At 43.7% G+C, this 25,928-nt stretch overlaps 1 protein-coding gene across 1 annotated transcript in view; it reads right to left on the reverse strand.

Moving 5' to 3' along the window:
* Positions 1 to 2,930: 2,930 nt before the first annotated feature.
* The window catches only part of CASC3 (CASC3 exon junction complex subunit), a 30,743-nt gene continuing 7,745 nt past the window's right edge, over positions 2,931 to 25,928 (reverse strand). The window contains exons 4-14 of the mRNA XM_007531027.3: positions 22,102 to 22,260; positions 21,861 to 22,012; positions 19,617 to 19,793; positions 18,114 to 18,799; positions 11,668 to 11,732; positions 10,950 to 11,064; positions 10,572 to 10,670; positions 10,095 to 10,309; positions 8,730 to 8,852; positions 8,503 to 8,563; positions 2,931 to 4,556 (exon numbers count right to left, since the gene is read on the reverse strand). Coding sequence (XP_007531089.2) covers positions 8,540 to 8,563; positions 8,730 to 8,852; positions 10,095 to 10,309; positions 10,572 to 10,670; positions 10,950 to 11,064; positions 11,668 to 11,732; positions 18,114 to 18,799; positions 19,617 to 19,793; positions 21,861 to 22,012; positions 22,102 to 22,260 — 1,815 coding nt within the window. The 3' untranslated portion in view covers positions 2,931 to 4,556; positions 8,503 to 8,539. The remainder of the gene's footprint in view (positions 4,557 to 8,502; positions 8,564 to 8,729; positions 8,853 to 10,094; positions 10,310 to 10,571; positions 10,671 to 10,949; positions 11,065 to 11,667; positions 11,733 to 18,113; positions 18,800 to 19,616; positions 19,794 to 21,860; positions 22,013 to 22,101; positions 22,261 to 25,928) is intronic.

Genomic DNA, 25,928 nt, shown 5'->3' on the forward strand with positions numbered 1-25,928 from the left:
GCCGGGTAGTAGTGCAGCGGGTTAAGCGCACGTGGTGCAAAGCACAAGGACCAGCATAAGGACCCCGGTTCGAGCTCCCGGATCCCCACCTGCAGGGGAGTCGCTTCACAAGCGGTGAAGCAGGTCTGCAGGTGTCTATCTTTCTCTCCCCCTCTCTCCATTTCTCTCTGTCCTATCCTACAACAAGGACAACAATAATATTAACAACAATGATAAGACAACAAGGGCAAGAAAAGGGAAAAGCCTCTAGGAGCAGTGGATTCGTGGTGCAGGCACTGAGTCCCAGCAATAACCCTGGAGGCAAAAAAAAAAAAGAGAGAGACAGAGAGACACCTGCAGCCTTGCTTTATCACTCACAGCCCCCCGCCAACCCCCACCCCATAGGTGAGGACTGGGAACTCAAAACCAGTCCTTATGCATTGCTACATGTGTACTCAACCAGGTGTACCACCATCCAGCCTTCACTGTTCTTAACTACCCACAAAGTAGCAGAGGGTGTGGTCATCCTGCAAGTGGGAGGAATTGAGAAAGGGGAGAGATAGGAGTAACTGGGAGATGGGACTAACAGCTTTAACTGAGTACCCACACCCACGAACCAGAGACTGGGCAGAGCCGCCCAGAGCTGGCCCTGACATTCCCCTTCAACATGCCCACTGAAGGTAGGAGGCAAAGAGAACTTGGTGGCTTTGCTGAGCTTGAGTTTCTTCTAAGATGGTTACCAGGGCAACACAGAACGAGCAATGGGATCTAACTGTAGGACTGGGGAAACAAGAAGCAGGGGTGAGGGGAACATCTTTAACATGCTTATCTCCCCTGCCAGAAGTCCCTTCTCCCCTTTGCTGTCCCCATTGACTGACATTCTTTGCATGACCCCAAGGAGACCAGGCCCATAGTTATATACTGACATGACTTGAAAAGCAATTGAGATGTGTGTGTCAGAAGTCATGTTCTTCCAACTGTTATCAAGAGATGAGCATGAAGCCCTGGCTGTCATTTATTTTTATTCTTCTTTTACTAGAGCACTATTCAGCTCAGTGGTAGTTCCACGGATTGAACCTGGAGTCTTGGAGCACCAGGCATAAAAGCCACCTGTCATAAGATATCCCTGGGACCGGGTGGCGGCGCACCTGGTTGAGTGCACATGTTACAGTGCTCAAGGACCTGGGTTCGAGCCCCCAGTCCCCACCTGCAGAGGGAAAGCTTTGCAAGTGGGGAAGCAGGGCTGCAGGTGCCTCTCTTTCTCTTTCCCTATCTATCTCCCCTACCCTCTCGATTTCTGGTTGTCTCTATCCAATAAATAAAGGTAATAAATTTTAAAAAAGGGTGGAGGTATAGCATAATGGTTATGCAAAGAGACTTTCATGCCTGAGGCTCTCAAGTCCCAGATTGAATCCCCAACACCCGTTATAAGCCAGAGATAAGCAGTGGTCTGGTTAAAAAAAAAAAAAAGTCCCTTATAGCCCATGATCGCAATGTACAAAGATATGTAGAACCCTAGCAGATACTGCCAGCTCCCCATTAAATTCAATGTTCTCCCAAACAGGGTACAATCTCTGCAGTGAAAAACATTCCATTCAGGACCTGGAGGAATAAACAGTCTACTCAACTGCCGTGTGCTCACCAGAAGTCATGTGGCCTAGATAACCAGCAGCATGAGTCACAGATGGTGGCCTTTTAATTGCTGCTCCTTTTCACTTGTTGTAAGGGTAATTGCAGCTTCTCAGACTGCAGTTCTTGTTATTTCAGTGCCAGTGTGTCTACCTAAGAAAGCCAGCTACTTTGTCTCCTCTTTCATTCAAGGCCTGGTAGTTGTATTGACACTTGACCCACTAAGCTGAGAAACTACTTGCCAAACACAAAGGTAGGATAAGAGATACTAGGTGTTTATGTAGGTAAGCAGTTATCTCACTAGTTCTATCACTGCAACTTCCACTTTTTTTTTTGCCTCCAGGGTTATTGCTAGGGCTTGGTGCCTGCACTATGAAACCACTGCTCCTGGAGGCTATTTTTCCCCATTTTGTTGCCCTTGTTGTTGTGCTTATAGTTGTTGTCATAGCTGTTGTGGGATAGACAGAGAAATGGAGGGAGGAGGGGAAGACAGAGAGGAGGAGAGAAAGATAGACACCTATAGACCTGCTTCACTGCTTGCGAAGCGACTTCCTGCAGGTGGGGAGCTGGGGCTCGATCTGGGATCCTTATGCTGGCCCTTGCGCTTTGTGCCGTGTGTTTAACCTGCTGCGCTACTGCCCAACTTCCGCAACTTCCACTCTTAAGAAACTATGTTGAGCCGGGTGGTACCACAACGGGTTAAACGCACATAGTACGAAGTTCAAGGGTCTGTGCAAAGATCCTGGTTCAAGTCCCTGGTTTACCCACCTGCAGAGGGGTCGCTTCACAAGTGGTGAAGCAGGTGTACAGATGTCTCTCTGTATCTTCTTCTCCCCTCTCAATTTCTCTCTGTTCTATCTAATAAAAATGAAAAATGGCTGCCAGGAGCAGTGGATTCATAGTGGAGGCACCAAGTCCCAGCGATACCCTGGAGGCAAAAAATAAAAAGAAACTACATGATGTTGTTTGGTGTGTAATATGGCAATTAAATAATGTAATGTGTGCGCTTAACCAAGTGTGTCACCACCTGGCCCCTTAAGCAATTAAATAATGTATGGAGATTGTTATATGGAAAACTGGGAAATGTTATGCATGTACAAACTACTGTATTTACTGTTGAATGTAAAGCATTAATTCCCCAATAAAGAAATTAAAAAAAAAATGTATGGAGAGTGCAAACATACTTTTGGGCTCACTACCTCTCTGGGCTTCCACTTTAACAAATCTGAGCTGGCTGGAGTTGTGACTGACTTTGGAGAACCAGAGAGTTCTCTTCCTTCCCTCCCAAGTCAAGACAAAACAAACAAAAAAGGTAGTAAGAGTCAAGTCTACAGTTCAAATTTTATTACCGCCAAGTCACAATGCTGGTCACAAATAAACACCCTTCAAAACAGTAACAACAACAACAACAACAACACACTAAAAGTTCTTACAACAAAACAGTGGACCACAGAGACAACTGTCACAGTGTCTTTAAGGTCTGGGAATCTGGGCATGCTGCCCACAGGCTTGAGGAGACATCTTCGGGTTTAAGGCAAAGGGAAAAGCCTACAAAAGGCACAATCACCTGCTACCCCTGGAAGAATCTCTTGGTTATTTCCTCCTGGGGTTATAATTTAAGTGCCTTTTCCCTCTTCCCACCCCAAATGTGAGACTCAAGAATAGGTGAGCTGCTAGAGAAGCAACAGAAATAGACAGTGACTTTAATTGGGGAGAGACACAACCACCACATTCTCTCTCAAATTCTATCAAAAGACAGAAATAGTGGTCAACTTACCCCTAGCAGATAAACATGTTGCAATAGTAAGAATCTTTTCTGCAGAGGCAGCAGTAGGGTGGTTCAGTGTCATGGATGGGGGATAAAAGAGGGGAAGAGCCCTTGTTACAAGTGGCTGGGCTTAGATCTGAAGTATTTCTTCATACTTAAGTACAGTATTTCTTCTGCTTGCAAGGACAGAAGCAGAATTTGGGGGAAATAAGGTAGTTAACATCTAAAACACTAAGTTATCAGGAAAGATATGGAGAAGAGCAACTGGAAAGAACAGAGTAAACTGCTTGCTCTTGAGGAACATATTGGTCCACAGCAACTGGAAAGGGGGTGTGGCAGGAGAAGGGAGAAAGAGAAGCAGGACCCTCAAATCCCACTTTACTAAGCCCAAGGACTATGTAAACACATATCCCCCTAAGCAGCAAAGGCTCTTATTCCATCCTCCCTTTCTCATAAAAGGATCTGGTCTGCCATCTCATCTTGCTGTAGATTTTTCCCTCAGCAGAGGACTGAAGCCTACCAGAGTACAGGGGGACAGGAAAGGCTTCAATTCTGTTTTTCTCCTCATTCTGCACATTATGTAGAGGATGGGGTTTGAGACATTTACTCTGTTCAGAAAGTCATGTTTTCAAAGTGTCAGAAGCACTAAGAGGCCCCAAATATACAATAAAGACCAACTCTTTGTAGACTTGGTGGGGACACTAGCTGGTACACTGTCAATTATCTCAGATGCAGCAAAGAGCCAAAAGGGAAACCAGAGAAGCAAACAAGCCAGAAGAATGAACTTGTCTCATTTAAAGGCATAGAGAGAGAGAGAAACAAAATTAACACTACTTTAAGAATAGCAAGCCAAGCTTAAAAAATTAACATCTTAGAAAATAAGCGATTAGCAAGGAGCTTCCCTAGAAACAGAAGAGAAGAACCATAGAGTCATGGGCTTCTAGATGTAAACTCAGGAGCCCAGGCTCTCTGGATATGTGCTCCTCTGAGCACATGCAACTCAGGTAGGGTGGAGATGGGAAGTCCACTTATCTCCCTTTCTCCAACAGAGACTGTCCTCAGAGGAAGGCAGGGAGGCTCCTCATTCAACTGCTTGCTGGTAGGAGTCACCTATCTTTGAAGACTTCCTGGTAGCAGAGAGCCAGCTGTATGTCTCTCCCAGGTTCTCACCTCCGCTGTTCTGACAGGGATGGAGAAAAGGAAATAATCACCAAAGTATTAATGGAACTTCTGGGCATTTACAAATTGCTTCTAAAAAGTCTCATTTCCGAACAATGTATATTAATGTTCCAAAACCAAAACATCTATGGTCTTCCCCCTCCATGACATTTATATAGTCATTGCCAGGGCTTCTTAGCTCTGTGTCAACTTTTTCAGACAGAGATCAAGGGAGAGATGTTAAAGCTACCACATCACTGGAACTTCCTCCAGTGTGGCAGCAGCTGGGTTCATACCTGGGTAATGTGTATGACAAAGCAGGCACACCATCCAGGTAAGCTATCTACAGACAGAAATTCAGAGGGGAGGGGAGATACAGATGAGAGCAAAAAGCAAGACAGCTACAGACCTGCATCCCCCTGCAGGTGGGCAGCAGGAACTCAAACCAAGGCCCATCTGCATGGTATTGTGGAAATGCGCTCAGACGGGCCTGCCATCGCCCAACCCCCGAGGTGAGCTATCTTGATGGTCCTACTTTTATGTTTTTAACCACTGAACTATTTATTTATCCATCAAAAAAATTTATTATCTTTATTAATTTATTGGATAGCCATAAATTGAGAGGAAGGGGGAGATAGAGAAGAAGAGAGCAGAGACACGTACAGCTCTGCCTCACCACTTGTGAAGCTTTCCCCCTGCAGGTGGGGACAAGTGGCTTGAACACCGATCCGTTACGTTGTAACATGTTCGTTCAATCAGTTGAACCACCACCTGGCCCCCTTATTTATTCATTTTCTTTGTTTTAAAGATCAAAAATTTTTAAAAGAATGTATTTATTTATTCATGAGAAAGATAGGAGGAGAGAAAGAACCAGCCATCACTGTGGTACATGTGCTGCCAGGATCGAACTCAGGACATCATGCTTGACAGTCTAGTGCTTTAGCCACTGCGCCACCTCACAGGCCACTAAAGATCAATTTTTTTTTTTTTTTTTTTATTTTGCAGAACTCTGCTGCCTCTCCGCCCCCCCCCCACTCTCTCCAACTCTGGAACTCTGGCCCTCTCTCGGGGTTCCTTGGGGCGGGGCCAAGCAGGCCCGCAAAACTAGCAGGACTGATCCAATTCTCTTGGTGGGGGAGAGCTAGGACAAACCAATGTAAAGCATACAACAGTAAGGATCCTGGTTTGAGCACCCAACTCCCCACCTGCAGGGGAGTCGCTTCACAGGTGGTGAAGCAGGTCTGCAGGTGTCTATCTTTCTCTCCCCCTTTCTGTCTCCCCCTCTTCTCTCCATTTCTGTCTGTCCTATCCAATAATGAACAACATCAACATTGGTAATAATAATAACCTCAACAAGGCTACGGCAACAAGGGCAACAAAAGGGGGAAAAATGGCCTCCAGGAGCGGTGTTGTTGTGTGCCGCGGAGAAGAGAGAGGAGGTCCGGAGCAAAGAGGGAGCATAAATCTTTATTTGTGCAGGCACCTCAGATTTGGGTGCGAGATAAGCAGGTTGGGCCACGTGGAGGTAGCAAAAATGGCCGCCTCAGGCAGCAACCTTTCCTGCGTCTGAACACCAAAGTGGAGCGCTGGCAAGAGTAAAGATCAATTTTTTAAAATATTTATTTATACCCCCCAACACTTTATCTCCACTATTCCATCCTTTGGGTCCATGATTCTTCAACAATTTGTTTGGCTTTTTATGTTAACTCTCTTTTCAGCCTCCAGGTTCCAGATGCCATCAGGATGCCGGCCAGGCTTCCCTGGACTGAAGACCCCACCAATGCGTCCTGGAGCTCCGCTTCCCCAGAGACTCACCCTACTAGGGAAAGAGAGAGGCAGACTGGGAGTATGGATAGACCAGTCAACACCCATGTTCAGTGGGGAAGCAATTACAGAAGCCAGACCTTCCACCTTCTGCAACCCACAACGACCCTGGGTCCATGCTCCCAGAGGGATAGAGAATAGGAAAGCTAGTGGGAAGGGGACGGGATATAGATTGGGTGGCGGGAATTGTGTGGAGCTGTACCCCTCTTATCCTATGATTTTGTTAATGTCTCCTTTCTTAAAAAAATATATATATATATTTATTTATAACCTTTTGTTGCTCTCGTTTTACTGTTGTAGTTATTACTGTTGCTGTTATTGATGTCGTTATTATTGGATAGGAGAGAGAAATGGAGAGAGGAGGGGGAGACAGGACAGAAAGATAGATACCTGCATCACTGCTTGTGAAGCAACTCCCCTGCAGGTGGGGAGTCGGGGGCTTGACCCAGGATCCTTACACTGGTCCTTGTGCTTTGCGCTATGTAAACTTAAACCCACTGCACCCCCGCCCGACAACCTCATTTTTTTTTTAATGACAAATTCACTTTTTAAAAAATGATTTTTTAAAATTTATTTATTTAGTCTCCAGGGTTATCTCTGGGGCTCAGTGCCTGCACTATGAATCCACTGCTCCTGGAGGCTATTTTTTTCCCGTTTGTTGACCTTGTTTATCATTGTTATTGTTATTATTATTGTTGTTACTGCTGTCATTGTTGGATAGGACAGAGAGAAATGAAGAGAGGGGAAGACGGAGAAGAGGAGAGAAAGATAGACATCTGCAGACCTGTTTCATCACCTGTGAAGTGACTCCTCTGTAGGTGGGCAGCTGTGGGCTCGAACTGGGATCCTTGTACCAATCTGTGCGCTTTGCGCCATGTGCGCTTAACCTGCTGCACTACTACCCAGCACCCTGTTTATTCATTTTAAAGGTTAATTTTATGTATTACATAGGGGAGATATAGATTGGCTGACTGATTCACATGGCAGAGAGAGAGAGAAGCTAGAGAACCACTCTGGCACACGAGGTACCTGGAATTAAACAGGTAACCTCAGGCATTCCAGTCCAGTGTTGTACCAACTGAATCACCTCCGCATCTACTCATTTTTTAAAAAGAATTTATTTATTGTGGTCTGGGAGGTGGCACAATGGATAAAGCACTGGATTTTTTTTTTTATTCTCTTTTGTTGCCTTTGTTGTTTTATTGTTGTAGTTACTATTGTTGTTGTTATTGATGCTGTCGCTGTTGGACAGGACAGAGAGAAATGGAGAGAGGAGGGGAAGACAGAGGGGGAGAGAAAGAGAGATACCTGCAGACCTGCTTCACCGCCTATGAAGCGACTCCCCTGCAGGTGGGGACCCAGGGGCTCGAACCGAGATCCTTACACAGGTCCTTGCACTTTGTGCCGCCTGTGCTTAACCCACTGTGCTACCGCCCAACTCTCAGCACTGGATTCTTAACCGTGAAGTCCCGAGTTTAATCCCCAGCAGTACATGTACCAGAGTGATAGCTGATTCTTTCTCTCTCTTCCTATCTTTCTCATTAATAAATAAAATCTTTTTAAAATGTATTTATTTATTTTTCCCTTTTGTTGCCCTTGTTTTCCATTGTTGTTGTAGTTGTCGTTGTTGGATAGGACAGAGAGAAATGGAGAGAGGAGGGGAAGACAGAGAGGGGGAGAGAAAGACACCTGCAGACATGCTTCACCACCCGTGAAGTAACTCCCCTGCAGGTGGGGAGCCAGGGACTTGAACCAGGATCCTTATGCTTTGTGCCACATGCACTTAACTCACTGAGCTATTGCCCGACCCTCAAGTAAAATCTTAAAAAAAAAGAATATTCTTCACACATGGTCAGGGAAGTGGCTCAGTGGAAAGTACAAGTCTTGCAACCATAAAGTTGTGAGGTCAATCCCAGGAACAAGAATGATGTTCCGGCTCCCTCATTAAACAAAAACAAAAACAAATAAACAACAAAAGAAACTGCCAAGTTAAAGATGATTTCTAATTCAACACTGTTCAATACATTCACATAAAAAAAAAAAAAGCAAATTTCTTGAAACACTCTCCCCCAAGGTATACATGACTACAATTTAAAGCAGTAAGATTTTATTAAGCAAGAAGTAACAATAATTTGTGCACTTACTTTTATATGTTAGAGTTAAAATATTCAGAAACTCCTATTAACTGGAACCCCTGCTTACAACCTGAAATAATCAAATTGGAATTAGTTAAACACAAAGAAGACAAAGAAAAAGAAAATCAAAACACTTTCTGTAGAAACATGTGCTTAGAAAACTAAAGAAATTCTAGGGAAAAAGGGAAGCCCACTGACAAAGAATGTGCCCTCTGTATAGAAAGTCACTCTCGTACCTCAGGTGGTGGGGGCTTGATGGTAACTGGCTGGGAAGTTCTCCGCGGTGGGGAAGGTTTTGGCTGCACCTGTTGCTGGGCGGGGTTATAGTAGGTCACTCCTCCATACACCTGTGATGGGGCCTGTGACCCCGGTAAACCAGGAGAAAAAAGTGAGGAATCAATCCAAACAATATGACCAGGAAAACATCTTCTTAGCTAAAAATGTAAAAATACTAAGGGATATATACATATACATAGCGCACAAGGACCTGGATTCAAGTCCCTAGTGCCAACCAGCAGGCGTCTCGCTGTCTCTTTCCCTATCTCCTCCTTCCCTTTCAATTTCTTTTTTTTTTAATATTTATTTTATTTATTCCCTTTTGTTGCCCTTGTTGTTTTATTGTTGTAGTTATTATTGTTGTTGTCGTTGTTGGATAGGACAGAGAGAAATGGAGAGAGGAGGGGAAGACAGAGAGGGGGAGAGAAAGATAGACACCTGCAGACCTGCTTCACCACCTGTGAAGCGACTCCCCTGCAGGTGGGGAGCCGGGGTTCGAACCGGGATCCTTATGCCGGTCCTTGTGCTTTGCGCCACCTGCGCTTAACCTGCTGCGCTACAGCCCGACTCCCGCCTTTCAATTTCTGTCTCTAGACAATAATAATAAAAATATTTAACAAAAAAAGAGGGGGTTGAGCGGTAGCACAGTAGGTTAAGCGTACGTGGTGCAAAGCACAAGGACTGGCATAAGGATCCCAGTTCAAGCCCCCGGCTCCCCATCTGCAGGAGAGTTGCTTCACAAGTGGTGAAGCAGATCTGTAGGTGTCTTCTCTCTCTCCCCCCTCTCCATTTCTCTCTGTCCTATCCAACAACTTACGACATCAATAACAATAATAGCTACAACAAGAAGGGACACAAAAAGGGGAAAAAATGGCCCCCAGGAGCAGTGGATTCATGGTGCAGGCACTGAGCCCCAGCAATAACCCTGGAGGAAAAAAAAAAAAAAGAGGAAATGGAAGAGTAACAGATGAGCTGTTATTATAAGCTGCATTATTATAAGCTGCATTTCCTGCTACTGACCACCAAGAAGCATCCTAGCATGCAAATCATTCACAGCCTCAAATTTCTTGAGCAGGGTCCTCATACTATATTCCTGCAAGATTTAAAGGCTTTTGTACTTAGGTTTGAGCCTGGTGTCTACCGCTCTGAGAGAAACTTTAGTCCTGTGGTGTTTTTTTTTTTTTTATCTATCTCTGTCTTTATATCTGCAGGTATAAATGCTGGGCTGGAGCAGTGAAGCCCCAGTGATGACCAAAAACAAAAACAATAAAACAAACAGAAAAAAAGATTTGTATTTAGAAAAGTGTACTTGCTGGCCAATTTACCTGTGTATTAGGATACAGATGAGGCGGTGGTGGGGGAGGCAGTGTCCCTGGAGCATAAGGGTAACTGGGATTACCAAAGTTCATGACCCCCGGAGCAGAAAAATAAGTAGGAGCAAGCAACTGTTGAGGTGGTGGCTGTCCTGGAGACATGGACACCGGTGGGGGATAGAGGCCTGGATTGGTCAGAGATGCCGGTGTCTGATGGGGATGTAAACCTGTGTAAGGAAGAAAAAAGAAAAACAAAACAAAACTGAGACAGAAGAGACTATCACGTCCATGGGATAGCCTGGCTGGACTGCTCAGCAGAAACAGGATGGCCGTCCTCAGGATGGACCCAAGAGGAGTTCGTTGCCCCAGAGGGCAGAGTGGCCAACTTCACAGGCAAGCAGTATAAAAGTTCAGGAGGATCGAATTTGTGAAGTTTCCCACATATAGCCTCATGTACTGGAAGCAAGCAAGTAGTGAGACAAAGCTTACCTGGGTGGGGAAGGTGCATTTCGGGCTGCACAATCATGCCCTGAGGAGGCAGTGGAGCAGGGCTGTCACCATGGGTATAGATTGGTCCCTGGAACTGCACTGTAAGATATCACATTGGGACTCTCATAAAACCTCACTAATCGTATCACATAAGTAAGTCTCTGTTTCCCAAACCCTTTAAAAGATGTTCTCAATTTTTCCACATGAAGAAAACAGCAACCACATACTGTCCAATAGCCACTGTGAGCGGTCAAAAGATAAACTATAGTGGCAGAAGGCTGGTCTGTCTCCTGCCACTTTACACCTGTTCACTTCAGACAACCAAGCAAGTTACCCCAACAGTAAAACAACAACAAACAAACAAACAAAACAACTCACGTGGATCATAGTAATGCCCCTCCATGATACTGATATGAACAGGAGGGGCTGGGGGCTCTGGAACAGGTCTTTGCCTCTGGGATGAATAGCGTTTGGCTCGCCCACCCTGGACACCCTGAAAGAAAGTGGTCTGAGCAAGGTTTCAGAGGCTACTTCTTCTTTTTAAAAATGTATTTCCCCTTTTGTTGCCCTTGTTTTTTATTGTTCTTGTAGTTATTATTGTTGTCGTGGTTCGATAGGACAGAAATGGAGAGAGGAGGGGAAGACAGAGGGGGAGGGGAAGACAGAGAGGGGGAGAGAACGATAAGACACCTGTAGATCTGCTTCACCACCTGTGAAGTGACTCCCTACAGGTGGGGAGCTGGGGGCTCGAACCCGGATCCTTATGCCAGACCTTGCACTTTGCGCCATGTGCACTTAACCCACTGCACTACTGCCCAAATTCCTCAGAGGCTACTTCTCACATCAAGTCTAATCCTCCTTTACGTCCTGTGAAGTGTCTGCTTTATATATGGTAGTTTAATAACTATGTATGGCAGTATTAACAAAACACATTGAAAAACAAACTTAGAAACATTAGAAATTGTAGTTAAACTTTCTATCCTATGCTTCTGGAGATCCAAATTATAAGAACAATGAGTAGTAAATGGTAAAACTGGCTTCAATGCCTTAGTTCGGTTCAAACAGTGAACAAACTGCTACTTTCCCCATTCCATACCATTTCTTCCATCCGGTTAAACTGAGGAGGAGGTCCTGCTCCCATATGTATGTGGTTGGACATACCTGTAATAGAAAAAAAAAAAGTCTCTGATGGCAGTGCAGACAGATATGGGACTCAAAGATACTATCAATACTATAAACAATAGGACAGCTTTAAGACTCTAACATGGTGGTGGCCTAGGAGGCGATGCTCTGGATACAGGTTGGAATATATATCACCTTTGAACATGAGAGGAAAATAAAATTCAGTGAGAAAATTCAAGTTCAAATTTTTCCCACCAAAAACTTCCTTCTATATAATCCCCGGAAGATTATTAACGAGCACATTACATTATGAAAAAATATATTAAAAAAAATTTTTGGGAGTCGGGCTGTAGCACAGCGGGTTAAGCGCAGGTGGCGCAAAGCAAAAGGACCGGCATAAGGATCCCGGTTCGAACCCCGGCTCCCCACCTACAGGGGAGTTGCTTCACAGGAGGTGAAGCAGGTTTGCAGGTGTCTATCTCTCCTCCTCTCTCCATTTCTCTCTGTCCTATCCAGCAACGACAACAACAATAACTACAACAATAAAACAACAAGGGCAACAAAAAGGGAATAAATAAATTAAATAAATATTTAAAAAAATAGAAAAAAATTTTATATTTATTTTCCCTTTATGTTGCCTTTTTGTTCCCTTTTTTTTTACCATTCTCCCCCTCTTTCTTCCACATCTCTCTCCATTTCTCTGTCCTATCCAACAACGATGACATCAACAACAGTAATAACTACAATAATAAAACAACAAAAGGGAATAAATAAATAAATATTAAAAAAAAAAGAAAGAAAGAAACAAGTGGACAGAAGAGAGTTTGTCCATCTACCCAGATTATTTTTGGTCACAGAGGTCTAAGCTGGAAGTTTGGGAAAGAGTCTCCTCTAGGTGAAAATGACTCAGGAAAAAAAAAAAGTATAGAGATTATCTTCCAATGGAAGAATATCTTTAAGAAGGTATTCAACTGGGAGTCGGGTGGTAGCGCAGTGGGTTACGCTCACGTGGCGCAAAGCGCAAGGACCAGCATAAGGATGCAAGTTCGAGCCCCCGGCTCCCCACCTGCAGAGGAGTCACTTCACAAGCAGTGAAGCAGGTCTGCAGGTATCTGTCTCTCCCCCCCCACCTTCCCCTCCTCTCTCCATTTCTCTCTGTCCTAACCTATAACAACAACAAGAATAATAACTACAACAAGAAGACAACTAGGGTAACAAACAGGAATAAATAAATATTTTTAAAAAATGAAAGTATTCAACTCTAGTCAAAGATCAGCTGTAGATCTATTTTTAGATAACACTAGCTTTCAATGTTTAAAATAAATAAATAAATAATAAAATCTAATGGGTTGGGGAAACAGTATAATGGCTATGCAAACAGGCTCTCATGCCTGGGATCCAAAGTCCCAGGCTGAGTACTCCAACCATGGTAACTCAGAGGTGAGCCAGTCCTCTGGTAAGAAACAAAAAACATACCTATTGTCAAGGAGAGAACACAATGGTTATGCAAAAAAGACTTTCATGCCTGAGGCTCCAAGGTCCTTGGTTCAATCTCAGTCACCACCATAAGCCAGAACTAAGCATCAGTACAAAAAAAAAAAAAAAAAAAAAGGGACAGGGTAATGGTTCATCTGGTAGACCATACACATTACTCATGTTCATCTCTTTATCCCCTCCCCAAGGGGGAACTTCACCTGGGTGTCGGAGCACTGCTGAAAGCATCTGTCCTTCTATAAAAAACAAACAAACAAACAAACAAAAACTTGGATGTTAGACCACAAACTATCAGATACTTAGAGGAAAATATTGGCAGAACTCTTTTCCGCATAAATTTCAAAGACATCTTCAATGAAATGAATCCAGTTACAAAGAAGACTAAGGCAAGTATAAACCTATGGGACTACATCAAATTAAAAAGCTTCTTCACAGCAAAAGAAACCACTACCCAAACCAAGAGACCCCTCACAGAATGGGAGAAGATCTTTACATGCCATACATCAGACAAGAGTTTAATAACCAACATATATAAAGAGCTTGCCAAACTCAACAAGACAACAAATAACCCCATCCAAAAATGGGGGGAGGACATGGACAGAATATTCACCACAGGAGAGATCCAAAAGGCTGAGAAACACATGAAAAAATGCTCCAAGTCTCTGATTGTCAGAGAAATGAAAATAAAGACAACAAGAAGATACCACTTCACTCCTGTGAGGATGTCATACATCAGAAAAGGTAACAGCAGCAAATGCTGGAGAGGGTGTGGGGTCAAAGGAACCCTCCTGCACTGCTGGTGGGAATGTCAATTGGTCCAACCTCTGTGGAGAACAGTCTGGGTAACTCTCAGAAGGCTAGAAATGGACCTACCCTATGACCCTGCAATTCCTCTCCTGGGGATATATCCTAAGGAACCCAACATATCCATCCAAAAAGATCTGTGTACACATATGTTCTTGGCAGCACAATCTGTAATAGCCAAAACCTGGAAACAACCCAGGTGTCCAACAACAGATGAGTGGCTGAGCAAGTTGTGGTCTATATACACAATGGAATACTACTCAGCTGTTAAAAATGGTGGCTTCACCGTTTTCAGCCGATCTTGGATGGAACTTGAAAAAATCATGTTGAGTGAAATAAGTCAGAAACAGAAGGATGAATATGGGATGATGTCACTCTCAGGCAGAAGTTGAAAAACAAGATCAGAAAAGAAAACACAAGTAGAACCTGAAATGGAATTGGCATATTGCACCCAAGTAAAAGACTCTGGGGTGGGGGTGGGTGGGTGGGGAGAATTCAGGTCCAAGAAGGATGACAGAGGACCTAGTGGGGGTTGTATTGCTATATGGGAAACTGGGGAATGTTATGCATGTACAAACTATTGTACTTACTGTTGAATGTAAAACATTAATTCCCCCACCCCAAAAAAATAGTACTAAAAAAAAAATCAAAAAATGGAGGGGGGGAATGGCCACTGGGAATGGTAAAGTTGCAAATGGACAGAGACCTGATGTTAACTCTGGTGGCATTAAATAAATAAAAATCACATTCAGAACCAGGAAGATGGTTAAGTGGGTAAAGAAGGCATCTTCAATACATGAGGCTCTGGATTTGATACTCAGCAACAAATGATAAGAGAGGATAGAGACAAGGATAGAGACAAGGGGCCAGGTGGTGGCACACAGGGGTAAGCACATACATCACAGTGTGCAAGGACACAGGTTCAGCCCCTGGTCCCCACCTGCAGGGGGAAAGCTTCACAAGTGTTGAAGCAGGGCTGCAGGTGTGTTTCTCTGTCTCTCTCCCTCTCTCCCCTTCCCCTCCCTTCTCAATTTCTCTGTTTCTATCCAATAATAAATAAATAGTATAGATGAGTAAAATTCCAAATATCGCAGGGTGGTGGACTGATTATCTTCACATAAAACAGGCAGACACACTGGCAACAGAGTGCATGTGGGAGGTTCTGGATTCAATCCTTAACAACACATTAAAAAAAAAATCACAACCAGTCCAAATGAGGATTTCTAGTGTTTAAAGATAAAATAGATTTCAGACAAATGGGCGGGGTAGATAGCATAATGGTTCTGCCAAGGGACTCTCATGCCTGAGGTTCCAAAGTCCCAGGTTCAATCCCCTGCACCATAAGCCAGAGCTGAGCAGGGCTCTGGTAAAAAAAAAAAAAAAAAAAAAAAAAACTAGCAGATTTCAGACAAAGGAAGAGATCTCTTGACCTATTTGGTTAACCAAGACAATGAGTAAATGGAGGGGGGAAAAAAGAAAGAAAAAGAAATGGGTTAAGCGCAGGTGGCGCAAAGCTCAAGGACCAGTGGAAGGATCCCAGTTCGAGTCCCCGGCTCCCCATCTGCAGGGGAGTCACTTCACAGGCGGTGAAGCAGGTCTGCAGGTGTCTGTCTTTCTCTCCCCCTCTGTCTCCCCCTTCTCTGTCCTATCCAACAATGATGACAATAATAACAGCAACAATAACTACAACAACAATAAAAAACAAGGGCAACAAAAGGAAGAATAATTAAACAAATAAATATAAAAAGTTAAAAAAAAAAGAAATGGGTAAATGGTGAGTCCTAGTCTTTAATATTATGCTTTAAAATATAATATCCACTAGTTGTGTATAGCTACTTGATTTGAGGTCAAAACCCTGGTCCCTACTTGCAGGGAGCGGGGTTTTCATGAACTGTAGAGCAGTGATGCAGATGTTTCCTTTTCTTCTGTCTCAGCCTCTGTGTTAAAAAAGCTACCAGCGGGGCCAGGCGGTGGCGCACCTGGTTGAGCGCATGTTACAGTGCTCAAGGACCCAGGTTTGAGCCTCCAGTCCCCACCTGCAGGGGGAATGCTTTGCAAGTGATGAAGCAGTGTTGCAGGTGTCTCTCTCTCTCTCTATCACCCCCTTCTGTCTCAATTCTTGGCTGTCTATCCAGTAAATAAAATAAAGATAATAATTTTAAAAAAAGAAAAGCTACCGGGAAGAGTGCAGGCACTAAGCCCAAGCAATAATCCCGCTGGCAAGGAAAAAAAAAGTTTAATATATGTTATATATTTCATTTCCAACAGTGGAGAGCATAAGACTTTAACCAGGTTAACTAAAGATAGTTAGAATATCTGGGTTTATGGGAGAGGAAGATGACAGGTTGGTGGAGGGTGTAGTGTGTTGACATCTGTCATGGGGAGATATGAAACTATATATATATATATATATATATATATATATATATATATATATATATATATATATATATATATATATATGAAAACAACAAGGGCAACAAAAGGGAATCAATATTTTTTTAAAAGGAAACTATATATATGTTACAACAACAGTCTTATAAATCAAAACAATAAAATGTAGGGCCGGGTGGTGGAGCAACTGGTTGAGCGCACATGTTACAGTGCACAAGGACCCAGGTTCGAGGCCCTAGTCCCCACCTGCAGGGGGAAAGCTTCACGAGTGAAGCAGTGTTGCAGGTGTCTCTGGCTCTCTCTCTCTCTTCTCCATTTCTGCTGTCTATCCAATAAATAAATAAATAAATAAATAAAGGTAATAAAAATATTTTAAAAAACCAAACAATAAAAACCCACCCTTTTTTTCACCTTAAGGGTTATCATTTGGGGCTTGGCGCCTGCACTATGAATCTACTGCTCCTGGAGGCCACTTTTTCCATTTTGTTGCCCATGTTGTTGCTGTTAACTGCTGTTGTTGTTGGATAGGACAGAGAGAAATCGAGAGAGGAGGGGAAGACAGAGGGGGAGAGGGAGACACCTGCAGACCTGCTTCACCACTTGTGAATTGACCCCCCTGCAGGTGGGGGGCTATGGGCTCAAACCAGGATCCTTATGCCAGTCCTTGAACTTAGCGCCATGTGTGCTTAACCTGCTGCACTACCGCCTGGCCCCCAAGAAAATATCTTTGACTTCTACTTTTTCTTCAGAGTGGTAAAAGATCCTCTAATTCAGCAGTTCAAGATGAAGAGCAAGGCCCAAGAGATACCTCACTTGGTAGAGTGTGTGCTTTGCCATTCATGCATGAGGTCCTGGGTTCAAGTCCTGGTACGACATGAGTGCACTATGGACGACACTGAGGAAGTCCATAGATGGTAAGAGCAGTGCTATGATGTCTCTCCTCATTCTCTAAATGAAACATTAAGTTGAGTGGCTGGGAGGCAGCTCAAACATTACGTGCACACTTTACTATGGACAAGGACTCACCCTGAGTCCCTAGAACCACATGGGAAGACTACAGAGCACCAGAGGAAACTTCACGAGCAGTGAACAGTACTATGGTATCTCTTTTTCCTCTGCCTATCTCTCTAGAAGTGTGTGTATGTGTGTGTGTGTGTGTGTGTGTGTGTTTTCTACCAGAAGTGGTAGAATTACATAGGCACAAAGCCAAAGTAGCAAAAACAAAAACAAAAACAAAAAAACATGGAAGACAGATTAGTTAATAGTAGCAAAGGGGGAGTAGGGCGTTAGTGCAATGGGTTAAGTGCACGTGGCGCAAAGTGCAAGGACCGACATAAGGATCTCAATTCCAACCCCTGGCTCCCCACAGGCGGTGAAGCAGTTCTTCAGGTCCCCCCCCCACTCTGTCCTATCCAACGACAGCAGCAACAACAACAATAATAACAACAACAATGATAAAACAAGGGCAACAAAAGGGGCAAAAATGGTCTCCAGGAGCAGTGGATTCATGGTGCAGGCACCAAATCCTGGCAGTAACCCTGGAGGCAAAAAAAAAAAAGTAGCAAAGGGTAGTTGGCAGATAAAATTCCTCTGATCCATTTGTTTCTTGTAGTTAATGAAAGCAGGAGTATTTGTCAGATATTATAACTCTGAGAAACTTAAGTCCCAACAACCCTAAACTCAATAGAACAAGGGGGAAAAGCCAGTCACCAACCCTGAAGTACTTACCCCGAAGCTCACGGGGTTGCAAGAATGAAGGCTGCCCTGGACTCCAACTCTGTTCTGTTATGTTTAGTTGTGCCACGTCTTGCTCAAGTCCACCTGTAGTAGAATCTACTGGAGTCTCCCAGTTCCCAGTCTTAGCAGGTGGAGGAGGAGCAGTTTCTGTCACTAAAGGTGCTGATGTCAGCCCCTCAGGTGGAGGAGGCATCTCCTCTGCAACTTTAACTGCATCTCCAGCTTTGATTCTGGTTCTTCTTGCCCGTGAATATGATTTCTTTTCAATGGGTCTGTCAGGGGCTGGCGGGACAACATCTGGAGCAGGAGCTGGTATCTCTGAGGCTGATTCCTCCTTCTCAGGACTGTTGAGCACTTGAACATCTGCTTCTGGAGATGGATCCCGCATGGGAGTTTGTTCCAGGCGCCGTGATCGGTAGTTAGTCTCATGTTTAATAGCATCGCCAGACCGGCCACCATGCTGCCCGCCAGTCTCCATAGGTCTAAAACCACCACGGCCTTCCTTGAAGCCTCCAGATCGAGGGTAATTCCTGGGTGCAGACATTCGGCCAGTACCTGCAGCATTTCTGTTGATAAATGTCCTTGGTGGTAGGGTGCTCCCAGGACCTTGGTGACGATGAGACTTGTTTGGTCGATCACCAACCCAATTTGGATCTCTTTGTGGAGGACTTCCAAACCTGAATAAAAGGAACAAAGTTTTACAGAAAAACAAACAAACAAAAACAACTAAATTAATAAAGACCACTATAGGTGTAACATCAGAGAAACGTCCCATAATCCTTATTCATTCAATTCCAGGTTGGAATGGTATTTAGAAAGGCAGTTTTTCTGAAGATATTGATAGCCTTAATCCCCTCCCCCTTTTTAAAAATTTTATTTCTGCCAGGTTATTGCTGGGGCTCGGTGCTGGCACTATGAATCCACTGCTCCCAGAAGCTAGTTCCTCCTCCTACTTCATTTGTTTTTTTGCCTCCAGGGTTATTGTTGGGGCTCGGTGCCTGCACCATGCACGAATCCTGGATTCCTATCCACTGCTCCTGGAGGCCATTTTTTCCCTTTTGTTACCCTGGTTGTTTTTATTGTTGTGGTTATTATCATCGTTGCTATTGATGTTGTTGTTGGATAGGACAGACAGAAATGGAGAGAGGAGGGAAGACAGAGAGGGGGAGAGAAAGACAGACACCTGAAGACCTGCTTCACTGCCTGTGAAGCGACACCCCTGAAGGTGGGGAGCTGGGGGCTCCAACTTGGATCCTTATGCTGGTCCTTGCTCTTCGTGCCATGTGTGCTTAACCTACTGCGCTACCGCCCAGCCCCCCCCCCCACTTTTTTTAGATAGGATAGAAATTGAGAGAAGATGAGGAGACAGAGAGGAAGATGGAAAGACAGACATCTGCAGACCTGTTTAACTGCTCATGAAACAGATGCCCCGTAGGTAATATGTGCGCTTCACTGAATATGCCACCACCGGACCCAATGCCAAAATTTCTTCACCTGGGTTTTCTGATTCTTCGGGGTTTGATGTCATCAGGATTATGAGCTGAGCGAATGTCATAGCCATAAAGGGCAATGAGTTCTTGTCGGGACTTTGGAGCCTGTTCATCTTCCCGGAATTTGTCATGTTCCCAACGACCTTCATCCTTCCATAGCTTTCGCTGACGCCCCTTGGGTCTGGATAAAAACAAGGAAAAGTGTCTTCAGCTGGTAAAGCTACTATATGTCAATGAAACAGAGACGGGCAAAGAAACAGCAGGAGTGTAATGCAGTGTCTATATTCTTCCTGGGCAAAAAATACAAAACAGACCTTCCAACAACCAATAGTCAATCAGCACCTCTGGACCTGCTGGGCTCAAATGCAACAGGAATAGGAATGAGGAAAGATTTTACGTCAAACTACTCAGCACCTTGAAAATGTTTTTCTCCTTTAAGTACTTATGCAAGTACTTCATATCCCAAAGGCCTCTGTGCTTCAGGTTAAGGCAGGCAGTGGAAGTGTGTGTCTGGATTCAAGCTACTTCAAAAACAATCAATTACCAAATATTTTAAACTTTCTATTTTTCATTTGTATAGAAGATAAGCTTTGCGAATGGTGAAGCTGTCTCTCTTTCTCTCTCCCTCCACCTTCCTTCTCGATTTCTAGCTGTCTTTATTCAATCAATAAAGATAATTTAAAAAAAAATACTTTTAAGAAATATATATTCCAAAGGGCAAAAAAACAAGCTTACTGGGGTACGGCCTGTGTCTTGCCACACAGCACAGATTTAAGCCCCAGCAATACACGAGGGACACTACAATATTGGAGGATAGTTCAGTACTGTGGTGTCTCTGCCTCCCTCTATTTGAATTAAAAATGGCCTGGGAGTGGTGAATTGTACATGTGTGAAGCCCTACCTAGCTCTGAAAAAATAAAAGTAACTTTAGACCTCAAAAGCCTCAGGAATGACAATCTTTTGCATAACCATTATGCTATCTCCCAGTACTATTTATCTTTTTAATAAAATATTTGTTTATTCCCTTTTGTTACCCTTGTTTTATTGTTGTAGTAATTATTGTTGTTATTGATGTCATCATTGTTTGACAGGACAGAGAGAAATGGAGAGAGGAGGGGAAGACAGAGACGGGGAGAGAAGGAGAGACACCTGCAGACCTGCTTAACCGCCTGTGAAGCAACTCCCCTGCAGGTGGGGAGCTGGGGGCTCCAACTGGGATCTTTACGCCTATCCTTGCGCTTTGCGCCACCTAAGTTTATCCCAGCTGTGCTACTGCCTAACTCCCTTATTTATGTAATTTTTCTTAAAAGATTTTATTTATTTATTAATGAGAAAGGTAAGAGGAGAGAGAAAGAACCAGACATCACTCTGGCACATGTGCTGCTGGGGATCGAACTCAGGACCTCATGCTTGAGAGTCCAAAGCTTTATCACTGTACCACTTCCCAGACCACTTATTTATGTATTTTTAAAAAATACTTATTTCCTTTTTGTTGCCCTTGTTGTTCTGTTGTTGTTATTGATGTCGTTGTTGTTGGATAGGACAGAAAGAAATGGAGAGAGGAGGGGAAGACAGAGAAGAGGAAAGACATAGACACCTGCAGACCTACTTCACTGCCTGTGAAGAGACTCCCCTGGAGGTGGGGATCCGGGGGCTGGAACTGGGATCCTTATGTTGGTCCTTGCACTTTGTGCCACATGCGCTTAACCCGCTGCGCTACCACCCAACTTCATTTATCTTTTCGTTTATTTATTTTTAATATTTTATTTGTTTATGAGAAAGACAGAAAGAACCAGACATCACTCTGGCACATGTGCTGCTGGGGATTGAACTCAGGACCTCATGCTTGAGAGTCCAAAGCTTTATCACTGTGCCACCTGCTGGACCACTATTTATCTTTTTTTAAAGAATTATTTATGGTGGTCCAGGAGGGGGCACAGTAGATAAGGCTTTGGACTCTCAGCATGAAGTCCGTAGTTCAATCCCCAGCAGCACTTGGTTCTTTCTCTCCTATCATTTCTTATGAATAAATAAATAAAATATTTTTAAAAACCATTATTTATTAATAATAAACAGAGAGCCACAGTGTCTATCACACTGGTACATGCAATCAATGCTTGAGATTGAACATCAAGGCCTCATGCTTGAGACCAACAGTATGTCCACTGCACTACTCCTTGGCCTCTGAAAATAACTTAAAATACATACACAGATACTAAAATACTATCAGTAGTAAGTAACTCATTACCTGACTTCCTCCTCCTGAGTTTGCCCTCGAAGATCATGCTCAAAGAAGAGCCCTTTCCGGGGTATGTACGCTGGGTTCTTCCGATCTTCATCATCATCCAAGTGTTTAGGGCCTTTTTTACCCACTTTGTTCTCCACAGGTTCTGTGCTCTCCTGGAGGATAATCAAAGGGCTCCTTACTTTCTCTCAAGTTGACAACCCCTATTCCAACCTAAACTGAAGGCCACTTGGGGGGTACTGACCTGTCCATCCCCACTCTGTCTCTCCCCAGTCACCGTGCCTTTAGTATCAGGCTTTTCTTCTCCTTTCTCTTCTTTTGCTGATGAATTAGCAGCATCATTGGCTTCTGATTTCAGGTCTACTTTGGAGTTTTCTTCTTCACTATATTCCCCTTCTTCAGCCTAAAAAGGAAAAATTCCGTCAGCTACGAACACAAGATCTGAATGGTACATTTTTATTTTCCATTCTCTAGAAAAACATTTACTAACATATGTTACCTACACTTTAAGAATTAAAAAGTAGGGAGTTGGGCAGTAGCACAGCGGGTTAAGCGCATGTGGCGCAAAGCACAAGGACTGGTGTAAGGATCCCGGTTCGAGCCCGGGCTCCCCACCTGCAGGGGAGTCGCTTCACAGGTGGTGAAGCAGGTCTGCAGGTGTCTATCTTTCTCTCCTCCTCTCTGTCTTCCCATCTCTCTCTGTCCTATCCAACAACAATGACATCAATAACAACAATAATAACTAGAACAATAAAACAACCAGAGCAACAAAAGGGAATTATATATATATATGAAAGCCAGTCAACAAGGGTAACCAAACGGAATAAATATTAAAAAAAAAAAAAAAAAAGCCAGTGCTTTCCTTAAAAAAAAAAATTTAAAAATTACACAATAAAAATAAAACCCACCCTAAAACCTTAGAGAGAACAACTCATAGAACCATCACACCTTTGAAATACAAAATAAATAGATAAATAAATAAAGTTCTGGGCAGGGGTAGATAGCAAAATGATTATGCAAAATGACACTCATGCCTGAGGCTTCAAGGTCCCAGGCTCAATCCCCTACACCACCATAAGCCTGATTAGTACTCTGATGAAAAATAAAAAATAAGGGAGTTGGGTGGTTGCGCAGTGGGTTAGCACACCGCATGTGATACAAAGCGCAAGGACAGGCATAAGGATCCCAGTTCGAACCCCCAGCTCCCCACCTGCAGGGGAGTCGCTTCACAGGCGGTGAAGCAGGTCTGCAGGTATCTCTCTTTCTCTCCCCCTCTCCATTTCTCTCTGTCCTATCCAACAACAACATCAATGGCAACAATAATAATAACTACAACAATAAAACAAGGGCAATAAAAGGGAATAAATAAACCTAAAAAATTATAAAAAAAAATAAAGTTCAGGGCAAGGAAGCTTGCTTCTGGGACCAGAAGGCCCTTCCTCAGAGCACAGGGCTGCCAGCACCAGCGGGGTGTTAGAAGCACATTCCCTACACTCAGGCCAGTCCCCCTGTACTCAGCCCTCCCTCCCTCCTTGCCTCTGGCTCCCATTGCCTCCTAGGCCAGATCTCTCTTCATTTGGACTTGGGTTAGATCATTCTCTTTTTTTGTGTGTATGTGATTTTTTTTTTTTTAATTATTGGGGAATTAATGTTTTACATTTACCGTAAGTACAAGTTTGTACATGCATAACATTCCCCAGTTTCCCATATAACAATACAACCCCCACTAGGCCCTCTGTCATCCTTATTGGACCTGTATTCTCCCCACCCACCCACCCCCACCCCAGAGTCTTTTACTTTGGTGCGATATGCCAATTCCATTTCAGGTTCTACTTGTGTTTTCTTTTCTGATCTTGTTTTTCAACTTCAGCCTGAGAGTGAGCTCATCCCATATTCATCCTTCTGTTTCTGACTTATTTCACTCAACATGATTTTTTCAAGGTCCATCCAAGATCGGCTGAAAACGGTGAAGTCACCATTTTTACAGCTGAGTAGTATTCCATTGTGTATATATACCACAACTTGCTCAGCCACTCATCTGTTGTTGGACACCTGGGTTGCTTCCAGGTTTTGGCTATTACAAAGCACAACAAATTTTCATGCATGAGGCCCCAGAGGTCCCAGGTTCAACTCCTGTTACCACTACAAAGCTGAACAGAGTTCTGGTAAAATAACAATAACATTGGGAGTCGGGCGGTGGCACAGCGGGTTAAGCGCACGTTGCGCAAATCGCCAGGACCTGCGTAAGGATCCCAGTTCGAGCCCCGGCTCCCCACCTGCAGGGGGGGTCACTTCACAGGCACAAGCAGGTCTGCAGGTGTCTGTCTTTCTCTCCTCCTCTCTGTCATCCCCTCCTCTCTCCATTTCTCTGTCCTATCCAACAACAACGACATTAATAACCACAACAATGTTAAACAACAAGGGCAACAAAAAGGAAAATAAATAAATTAATTAAAAAAATAACAATAACATCAATAGCAGTAATGCTTAAAGTCCAAATAGTCCTCGCCATCATCCTCCCTCTCTTGCCACATCAAGACTGAGTAGTTTTATTTTATGAGAGAGAAAGGCACAGTGGAAGATGAAAGTATTGTCCAGCTCTGGCTTATGGTAGTTGAGGGATTGAACCTGGGACCTCAGAGTCTCAGGCATGAAAATCTTTTGCAGAACCACTATGCTGTCTCCCCAGCCCCAAGACTGAATAGTTTTAATTTTGGTGCTGTGGTATATTTTCCTCTGTTCCTCTCTAAAAAGTTGGCTCAGAGTATTGAAGACCCAGCAATAACTGAGACACACGGCGCCATCTCTTCATACAGAGGGTTATCTTTAAATAGGGGTCACTAAAAAGGTTCAGGTAACAGACGTGGTTATTTCAAGGCAAGGAAAAGGACCAAATAGTTAAGGTTCATGCCACAGGAACTGAGCTTAAATAAATTCTCGTTTCCTTGTTCTCTCAAGATTTGGAGCTAAAAAGAACTTCAACTTGGGTCTTTGTGTGTGGTAACATATGCTAAACCAGGTGTGCCACAGGATGTCCTCTAAAAGTGACACTAAAAAAAAAAAAAAAAAAAAAAGAAAAAAGACGTGGTCCGGGAGGTGGCGCAGTGATAAAGCTTTGGACTCTCAAGTATGAGGTCCTGAGTTTGATCCCTGGCAATACATGTGCCACAGTGATGTCTGGTTCTCTCTCTCCTCCTATCTTTCTCATTAATAAATGAATAAAATCTTAAACAAGCAAACAAACAAACAAAACCAGCCATTTCTCCAAACAAGATATAGAAATGGGAAATGCGTGTGGTCTGGGAGGTGGCACAGTAGTAAAGCTTTGGACTCTCAAGCATCCAGTCCCAAGTTCGATTCCTGGCAGCACATGTGCCAGAGTGAAGTCTGGTTCTTTCTCTCTTCTCCTATTTTTCTCATAAATAAATAAAATCTTCAACAACAACAACAAAAAGAAATGGGAAATGAAAATGAAAATGAGTTACCACTTCATATCTACTAAAATGGCTAAAATTAAAAAGTTCAAGACACCCCACCTACAGGGGGCTACTTCACAAGGGTAAAGCTGGTCTGCAGCTGTCTTTCTTTTTTTCCCCTTTACTGGGGGACTAATGTTTTACAATCGATAGTAAATACAATAGTTTGTAAAGGTGTCTTTTTAAAAAATTTCTTTATTGGGGAGTTAATGTTTTACATTCAACAGTAAATACACTAGTTTGTACATGCATAACATTTCCCAGTTTTCCATAACAATACAACCCTCACTAGGTCCTCTGTCATCCTTCTTGGATCTATATTCTCCCCACCCACCAACACCATTTTTTATAGCTGAGTAATATTCCACTGTGTATATATACACCACACTTGCTCAGCCACTCATCTGTTGTTGGACACCTGGATTATTTCCAGGTTTTGGCTACTACAAATTGTGCTGCCAAGAACATACGTGTGGGAGTCAGCCAGTAGCGCAGCGGGTTAAGTGCATGTGGCGCAAAGTGCAAGGACCGCCATAAGGATCTCGGTTCGAGCCCCCGGCTCCCCACCTGCAGGGGAGTCGCTTCACAGGCGGTG

Source organism: Erinaceus europaeus, chromosome 12 (genome assembly GCF_950295315.1).
Source record: "Erinaceus europaeus chromosome 12, mEriEur2.1, whole genome shotgun sequence".
In the NCBI taxonomy this organism is placed as follows: Eukaryota; Metazoa; Chordata; class Mammalia; order Eulipotyphla; family Erinaceidae; genus Erinaceus; species Erinaceus europaeus.